Genomic DNA, 8,693 nt, shown 5'->3' with positions numbered 1-8,693 from the left:
GCGTGGTGGGTGGCACCTCCCCCTTGCTGAGCCCCAGAACCCACTCCTCCCCGCTGCCTGCGCTCAGACCCCCGGCATCCTGGCCCCTGTCCAGCGCCCAGAGCCCCCGGTGGCCGCATCGCACTCCCCCCGCTCCGCCTCTCATTGTCCTGTCCTGTTCCCTCTTCCACGTCTCCTCTGCCCATCCTTCCATTTTCACAGGTCTGTCCGAGACCCTGTCTCCTTCGGCCTCCACCCTTGCTGCCATCGCTCCTCCCTCTCCCCTTCTTCCTTTTCCCCTCCCTCAGCCTCCTGCGCCGCCTACCCCGCCCCCAGCCTTGCTGCCCTTTGGCTCCTCCTGCCCCGCATCCTTACCCCGGCCCACAGCCCCATTTGCCTGCAGTCGCTGCCTTTGCTCCTGAGAAGGTCTGTAGCCTCGTTTCGGGCCCGTATTGAGCCCCCTTCTCCCTAAGTCCGGGTGGGCTTTGTGCAGGAGGGGTGGGAGGGGAGCTGTTCTGGGTGAGGCTGCGTGGTGCGGTGCGTTCAGGCCTTTGGCCCCGCAGCAGGGGCGGCCTGTGCTTGGCGTGCAGAGTGCAGCTGGGTAGACGCTGTTACTGCAAAGGGGCCTGTGTGTCCCAGGCTGGGGCATGAGTGCTTGTGAGCGTGCAGGTAGGGACACAGCGGCCGCCTAGGCTGCTTCTAGGCTGGGGCAACCTCTCCACCTGGGTGCCCCCCAGGGAGTGTGGGCAAATCCTCCCCAGGGGAGGAAGCTCAGGGGCTGTTGGGCGCCTAGGCCTCTTCCTGGTGAGCAGAGCCTCATCCATGGGGCCACTGACCCCACAGTTACCCCAGAACCCTCTCCTGGCACAGCTTGTGACCCGGGGCATGTAGCCCTTAAGGCACATTCATTGTGAAGGGTAGGTTTTGTCTCCTCCAAACCCTCCCTTTAGGAATGTTGCCTGCTGCGTTGCCCAGAGTTGGTCCTGAGTGTTCCTATCAGGCCCCGTTCACTCTGGGGTGGCTTAAACCACCTCCTGGAGAGTGCTGTATCCCCACTGTGCAATGGGGGGCTTGTGCTGTGTGCATTCCTGCCTGGTCCTTGAGAGGTAAAGTCCGTATTTTAACATAGAACCAGTTTTCCTGCCTGACCATATAGGTTTGCTTTTCCTGTTTTGGTTTTGCCGGACACATAAGTCATCATCCAAACGCTTGCCACTTAACAAGAGGCCAGGTACTATGGCTCATGCCTGTAATCCCAGCACTTTGGGAGGCTGAGGCAGGTGGATCATCTGAGGTCAGGAGTTCGAGACCAGCCTGGCCAACATGGCGAAAACCCCATCTCTACTAAAAATACAAAAATTAGCTGGGTGCCGTGGTGCACGCCTGTAATCCCAGCTGCCGGGAGACTAAGACAAGAGAATCACATGAACCCGGGAGGCAGAGGTTGCAGTGAGCCGAGACCGAGCCATTGCACTCCAGCCTGGGAGACAGAGCGAGACTCTGTCTCACAAACAAACAAACGAACAAAACCAAGAGGGGACTTAGATGGATGCCACAGTGTCGTCTGAGATGGAGCCCACTTGTGGTGGTCTTGGTAGTCCCCTGGGCATATCCCAAAGGCCTGGGCTCCTCTGCTGTGGCAGCATGGCAGGAGCTGAACTCTCTAAGTTGACTCAAAGGTCTCTATGTTTGGGCTAGTCTGGAAGCGTCTGAGAACTGGGGGCTTTTACTCAAAATGACATTGGTTGATTGCTACATAGGTGGTTGATCTTCCAGATGCTGACAGGTGGAACCTGAGGCAGCAGGACAGCCTGGCATTGGCCACAGGACATCGGCCACAACCATAGCAACTTCGGCATCAAATGGGGCAGGAGAGAGAACATTAAGGTATTGTTCAAAGAATACTAGAGGTCTTGGATACTTCTGTATGCCTGTTCTTTATCTTGTCCTAAAAGATCTTCCCAGGGTCCCGTTAGGGCAAAACCAGAACCTTCTGTGTTGTTATAAAGGCAGGGTGGGTGTGCCATTCTGGGCATTTAAAGTGCAGACTCTAGACTTGTATGCATGCATAGCCTCCTAGGTTAAGATTTAAAATAGGCTCTGGGAAACCTAGTTTGGTGATACGGAGACTGGGGACACTGATGGTGACTTGGTCCTAGGATGGGATGAAGGTAGCGAGGATGGGAAGCAAGAGGAGGCTAACTTATGGGGTGTCTTGATGGCTTCTGAAAAGGGCCTCTCTGGCCCCCAGTACTAATACTTGTTATACAATGAACTTAAGCTGCTCTTGATGGGAGGGGAAGAGACGATTATTGTTAACAAACACTGTTGCAGACAGTGCATGTGCTGTCACATTTAGTCTTCACAACAACCCTGCAGGGTGGGGATTTACTTCTGTTTTGCAGATTGGAGAAACTGAGGCTCAAAGAAGTTAGGGGTCCACCTGTGAGCACATGCACAGGAAGGGGAAGAGCCCCCATTGGAAGCAGAGCCCTGCCCCTTCCTCCTCATCCCTGGCTCCCTGGGAGGCCCCTCCTCTGGCCCAGTCCACAGCACTGTGACAGGCAGTGTGGAAGCCTCTTTCCCCCAGTACTCCTCTCAGAGCCCTTCCTTCCTTCTCAGCTGGGAAGGCCAGGTTGTAGTTAGCCAGGCCAATTCCATTGGGGTTCTGAATTAGCCACTTTCAGCTGTGTGTTCTTTGACATTTCTGAGCTGCTCCGGGCCTCAGTTTTGTCACCTGCCACTTGTGGAGGGGGAATGGGGAAGGGAACCAATAGATACATAGCCCACCACGGGGGTCTCTGGGTGATGACTATTCCTGGGTGCTGGGCAGCCATCTGGTGAGACAGGCACAGTGGGATGCTCATTGCTCATGGCTTCTCAGTGGGTTTTGGTGAGGGTCTGAGGACCTTATTCCACCTGTCTCCTCAGGGGCCAGAGGCTGCTGGCCTGGCTGTTTATGGCCCCCCTCCCTGGGAGGGTGGTGGGGTTTGGCTAGAGGCTGTGTGGATGTCCAGATGGGGCCTCCCTGGGGTCTTGGACCTGCAACTGAGTGGTTGTCTCCCTGCCAGGGGCTGGTGGTGACCACGGCTGTCCCAGTCAGGAGGACCACCTCCTGCCCTCCTCGTTACTGCAGCCTCAGGAGCTGCTAAGAAGCTTGTTGGGCAGGTGGGGATCCACTCAGTGACTTGTTCCATGGCATGTCATGAGCACGATTGGCAGGGCCACACCAGATCAGTAAAAAGGGCGAGAGCTGCGAGGCACAGGCCTGCTCAGTGCTCAAAGGGGAGAGGAGCTCAGATGCCCCCCAGCTGTGTGCCCTTGGGGGTCACTGAGCCTCTCTGAGCTTATGGAATTCTCCTATCTGTAGAATGGAGATAATGACTGTCTCAAGAGGTTGCGTGCACAGTTACATGAGACAATGTATGCAAAGGATGTGGCACGTGCCTGGCCCTTGGCGAGTGATCAGGCCCTGGCAGCTACTATTATCATCGCTGTTATGGGCTTTATTGCCCATCTCAGAGCTCATTGAGGGCAGGGTCTGGGTCAGAATTCTCTCTTGGCTACTCCTCCTCTTCCTGATCCTCCCAGGGACAAGTCTGGCTGCAGCCCCGTGAAGCAGCTGGGATGGGACATGCTTACCAGGCTGGGGCTGTATTCAGAGCTGCACAGTCCTGTACAGTAGCCATTAGCCTCATGTGGCCAGTTAGATTCAAATAAAACTTAAACATTTGGTGTCTCAGTTGCAGTAGCCCCCTGCCAAGTGCTTGGTACCCACATGCCATTGGTGCCTACCTATTGGACAGCACAAGGTAGAATCTTTCCATCATCGCAGGAAGTTGTGCAGAGCTGGAGTCTCAGGGACTACAACACCAGTATCATCCTCACTGTGGCTCAACAGCCACCAGCCGTCTCCTGAGTGATGGGCGGCCAAGACATTTGTAATTACACAGAAACTGAGTCCCACAGCCCTTCCTGAATTTCCTCTCGGGTAGCCTTGCTCACCTGGCCGAGGAGGTTGTTTCCTGGCAGTCTTTATCAGCCTGGAGTGGGAGGGCAGGGCTGGGATTGCCCAAATGCAGCTGCTGCCTCCTGTCTCCACCCTGTTTCTCCCACCTCTCCTGCCTGGCAAAGAGTCCCAGAGTGATCTTCCTAATTCACTGCTGTGGCCAGGGCCGAGGTGGCCCAGACACTTTGACCCCACGGCTCCCCTCATATGCGCTGGACACATGACCTCTTTCCTCCTGTCCACCCCGCTCTCCACCTGAACACCTTCTTGCTTCTCTCACTCCAGGCCTGACTTATGTGGCTGGTCCTCCAGGAAGCCTTTTCTCATCTCTCACCCAACGTGAGCTCTCCTGCCTTGGTGGTGCCCTCCCTCAGACCCCATTTTTGGCACTCAGTGCCCTCCTCTGTGGGTGTGTTCTTGTATTTGCTTGTTCTCTTGGTCAGGCACACAGCAGATAATTCTCTGAGTGCCCATGACACATCAGGTCAGTGCTGGGTGTTGGACAGCCAGAGGGGAGCAGGCCACAGGCCAGGCTTTGCCAACTTCAGGCTGGTAGGGAGGCTGACAGTTGGCCAGACTGTTCCATGCAGGCCCAATGCTCAGTCAGGGATGAAGGCTGCCTGGCTAGAGGGTCAGGAATGTGGCCCCAGGAGGAGACGCTGAGGTGGAAAGGGCCAGAACTGGCTCTAGGCTGCAGCTGCCAGGTCCAGGGTGGTCTTGATGGCTGGGGGAAGTGACAGTGATGGTAGGGAGGGTGGGGGACAATGAGGACGCAGGTACACTGGGCAAGGGGGGGGTTAAATGTCATGCAGTGTAGGTCTGATTGATGGTACTGGGTGGGCATCTTATCTCACTGCTGCACCATCCCCAGGGGTACAGAAAGGTCTGAATGAATCCTATGTTCCCTAGCCCTAGAGCTGGGCACACAGTAGGGGCTCAGGAGATGCTGTGGAATCAATGACCAGATGCTGAATGAGTCCCCTCATGGAAAAAGCTGATGCGTGGGGCCTCTCCTTGGCCCTGGAGCTAGAGGTGGGAGTCAGGGAACCCCAGAGACATGCCAGCTCAGCAAGGCTAAGCCAAGGAGGATGGGGGTGATTGTGGAAGCCCAGGGTGAGTCTCAGTGTCCTCTAGTCATCACTCCCTCATCCTGTGAACTTTCTCTGAGCTCCCACTCTGTACCAAGGAGAGACCCTGTTCACAGTGAGTTGGACAATGCCAGTCCCAGGAGGAAGTAGCCCAGTGTTGGCCTGTCCAGCTGTGCCCGTTAAGAGGCCATAGTGCTTCCGTTCTGGTTGACTAAGAGCTGTTATCCCACAGCCCCACCCCCTAGGGCTGCAGTTTCGCCCCCAAAGCCCCAGCAGACTTGGCCCTCTCCCTTCCCCTCCCACACAAACCAGCCAGTAAAGAGTCGAGAGCTGATAGAGTGGCGGCCTCCAGGACCACACCCTAGGGCAGATTCTAACTGCTTCAGACTGATGATGAGATAATTTGCAGTGTCATCCTTGTGTCTAATGTGAGATGACCTTGATTTGAAGTGTCTAGTGTATTGTCACTGCCTTGCGTATGGTTCTGACCAGTCAGGCAGGCTGGGACTGAAGGTGGCTCCCTGGTGAACCTAGCACTGTGGGAACTCACAGTAGAATCGGCTGAGGTGCTGCCACCCAACTCAACTCCACTCCCTCCCTTTCTCTCTCTTGCAGGCAGCCATGAGCTCCAGCCGCCCTGAGCCAGGTCCCTGGGCACCCCTGAGCCCCCGCCTTCAGCCCCTGTCCCAGAGCTCTTCCAGCCTGCTGGGTGAAGGCCGGGGACAGAGGCCAGAGCTCCGCAAGACTGCCAGCAGCACCGTGTGGCAGGCCCAGCTGGGCGAGGCCAGCACCAGACCCCAGGCCCCAGAGGAAGAGGGGAACCCACCTGAGAGCATGGAGCCGGCACGGGCCTCTGGCCCCGAGGCGCGACCCAGTGCTGGAGGCCACTGGCGGAGCAGCACTGTGGGCAATGTGTCCACCATGGGCGGCAGTGACCTGTGTCACCTGCGGGCCCCCAGTGCTGCTGCTATGCAGAGGAGCCACTCGGACCTGGTCCGTAGCACCCAGATGCGGGCACACAGTGGTGCTCGGAAGGCCAGTCTCAGCTGCTCAGCCCTTGGCAGCAGCTCTGTCCACAGGGCTCAGCTGCAGCCGGGTGGTACTTCTGGCCAGGGTGGCCAGGCCCCTGCAGGCCTGGAAAGGGACCTGGCTCCTGAGAATGGGACTTCTAACTCAGCCTGGATGCTGGGGGTGAGTCAGTTGTCGGTGCCACCACTAGACCTGGGGGACACAACTGCCCACAGCAGCAGTGCCCAGGCTGAGCCCAAAGCCGCTGAACAGCTGGCTACCACCACCCACCATGCTCTGCCCCCAGCTGCTCTACTCTGTGGCATGAGGGAGGTGGGGGCTGGTGGCTGCTGCCATGCCCTACCTGCCACAGGGATCCTGGCCTTTCCCAAACTAGTGGCGTCAGTGAGCGAGTCTGGGCTGCAGGCTCGGCATGGGATGAAGATCCACTGTAGGTTGTCTGGGGGGCTCCCTGGGCACTCCCATTGCTGTGCCCACCTTTGGGATCCCACCGGGTTAGTCCCAGAGCCTGGCTCTAGGACCAAAGATGTGTGGACCATGACCTCAGCCAATGACTTGGCCCCTGCAGAGGCATCCCCGCTGTCAGCCCAGGATGCTGGTGTGCAGGCGGCCCCAGTGGCGGCCTGCAAGGCTGTGGCCACTAGTCCATCCCTGGAAGCGCCTGCGGCCCTGCATGTGTTCCCAGAGGTAACTCTGGGGTCCAGCCTGGAGGAGGCGCCGTCCCCTGTGCGGGATGTGCGATGGGATGCTGAGGGCATGACATGGGAGGTGTACGGAGCTGCGGTGGACCCGGAGGTGCTCGGTGTGGCCATCCAGAAGCACCTGGAGATGCAGTTTGAGCAGCTGCAGCGGTCGCCTGCCAGCGAGGACAGCCTGTCTGTGGAGGGCCGGAGGGGGCCGCTGCGGGCTGTCATGCAGTCCCTGCGGCGCCCCAGCTGCTGCGGCTGCTCCAGCGAGGCCCCTGAGTGAGGAGCTGTAGCCCTTGGAGCTGGCCTGGGTCCACTGACTTGGTCCTAGACCTGGGCCAGGGACGGTGGGGGCTCCGTGCCCCCTGGACCCACTGGCAGCTGGGCACATCTCTCACCTGAAAATCGGCTGCCTCCAGACCGCAGGACTGCAGCCTGGGGCTTCCTGCCCCACGCAGCTGCACTGTTTTCTTAAGGGCTTGATTTCCAAGGGCCACATCTCTGCACCTTCTGGGCTCTGAAATTTGAGACAGGGCTTTAGCACTGTGCAGAGGGGAGATCCTGAGTTTTCTGTAAAAAATGACCTTTTGTTCACTCCACCCTCAGAACTCTGCCATGTTGCCTCATCAGACTCTTGGTGGCTTTATTTGAAAGCAGTGCTGAGAAATAGTGAATTCTCGACATGAAATGTGAGGCCCCAATGACAGGGACTGCCCGGGTCTTTAGGGAAGGGGACTGATGTTATCAGAGGCCTCCTGTGTGCCACATACTGTGCCTGTCCTGTCTTCACCTCTTCATCCTGGTTTACAGATGAAATGACAGACATTTGGCAAGGCTGTAGCCGATGTGCCCCACACTGGACAGCTTGAAGAGGTGGGACTGAGATTCAAAGCCAGGGCTGGCTGAGCCTGGGGTGTTTCCCTGTAGCATGTGTCCAGTCCAGTCAGTGCAGTCATATATGAGGAGAATTTACTGAGCCCATACTCTGTGCTGGGTTCTGTGGATTCTGTGGTGAATGAGACAGAGGCTGTCCCTGCCCTGGCTGAGCTCATGGTGTGGGTTGGGGATGGCAGGGGAGGATGCTGACCATCACGGAGGGCTGCCAGGCTTCCAGGGTCATTGTGTCAGAGGCTGGCCTGAGGAATGGGAGAATGGGTGGCCATCTGCCCTAAAATCAGTTGCAAAGCCTAAAATTGCACTATTTTCACCTCATTCTGTCGGCTGAAGGATTTCTCCCCAGCTGGTGCAGTTCGTGGAAGGAGGGAGGGCAGGAATGGAGGGGGACAGGGAAGGAGCTTTGCCCTGGCCCTGGGGTAGGGGCTGTGAGGCTGTGGGGTTTCGCTTGCCCACACGACCTGACCTAGGCTAGGCGGTGGGGGCCAGGGGCCTTGGAGAGACAGAAACATGGGGGTTTGGCACAGTCTGACTTCATTGCCCAAAGATTTCTCAAGGCCTGTGAAGAATGGGAGTGGGCTTGTGTTCTTGTCCTGGGTCTTTATCTTGAAGATCCTAAGCTCCTGGGACACAGCCCCCCAATCCACCCTTGTGAGAGACCAGAGGGCTAATGTGGGGTCATGGCCCATGACCTGGCCTGTTTCTGGAGCCTCTTCTGCACCTAGGAGCCCAGGACCCCCAAAGTGGCGGCTTACTTTTCCCCATCCTCAAGGACCTGGTACTCATTGAGGTGGAAATGACTCATGCAACAGTTGGTGAATTTGTAAAGCAGGAGTGGCATTTCAACAGGCCACAAGGACAAAGTGAGAAAGGTGTGCATCAGGTCAGATGCCTCCCGAAGCCCAACGATGGACCATTCTCACCTGTAAACATGCCTTTCCCATATGCATGGGTGCACCCCTTGGGATTCTGGGGCTGTCAGTCCCTTTGTGTATGGTGCCAGGGCAG

The 8,693-nt window shown here is 57.4% G+C and overlaps 1 protein-coding gene across 1 annotated transcript; it reads left to right on the top strand.

Annotated features, from left to right (window-relative positions):
- The first annotated feature begins 343 nt into the window (after nt 1–343).
- On the top strand, nt 344–7,390 carry GPRIN2 (G protein regulated inducer of neurite outgrowth 2). The gene is made up of 2 exons (XM_030798485.1): nt 344–405; nt 5,692–7,390. The coding sequence occupies exon 2, from the start codon at nt 5,698–5,700 to the stop codon at nt 7,072–7,074; it is 1,377 nt and encodes a 458-aa protein (XP_030654345.1). The 5' UTR covers nt 344–405; nt 5,692–5,697; the 3' UTR covers nt 7,075–7,390.
- The last annotated feature ends 1,303 nt before the right edge of the window (nt 7,391–8,693 follow it).

The sequence above is a fragment of the Nomascus leucogenys genome, chromosome 18 (assembly GCF_006542625.1).
Source record: "Nomascus leucogenys isolate Asia chromosome 18, Asia_NLE_v1, whole genome shotgun sequence".
Lineage (NCBI taxonomy): Eukaryota > Metazoa > Chordata > Mammalia > Primates > Hylobatidae > Nomascus > Nomascus leucogenys.
The sequence above is the reverse complement of the archived record's forward strand: the minus strand, read 5'-3'. Positions and strand labels throughout refer to the sequence as shown.

What these genes read in the sequence shown, in the direction of transcription:
- GPRIN2 (XM_030798485.1), top strand. Translation starts at nt 5,698, where the DNA reads ATGAGCTCCAGCCGCCCTGAGCCAGGTCCCTGGGCACCCCTGAGCCCC.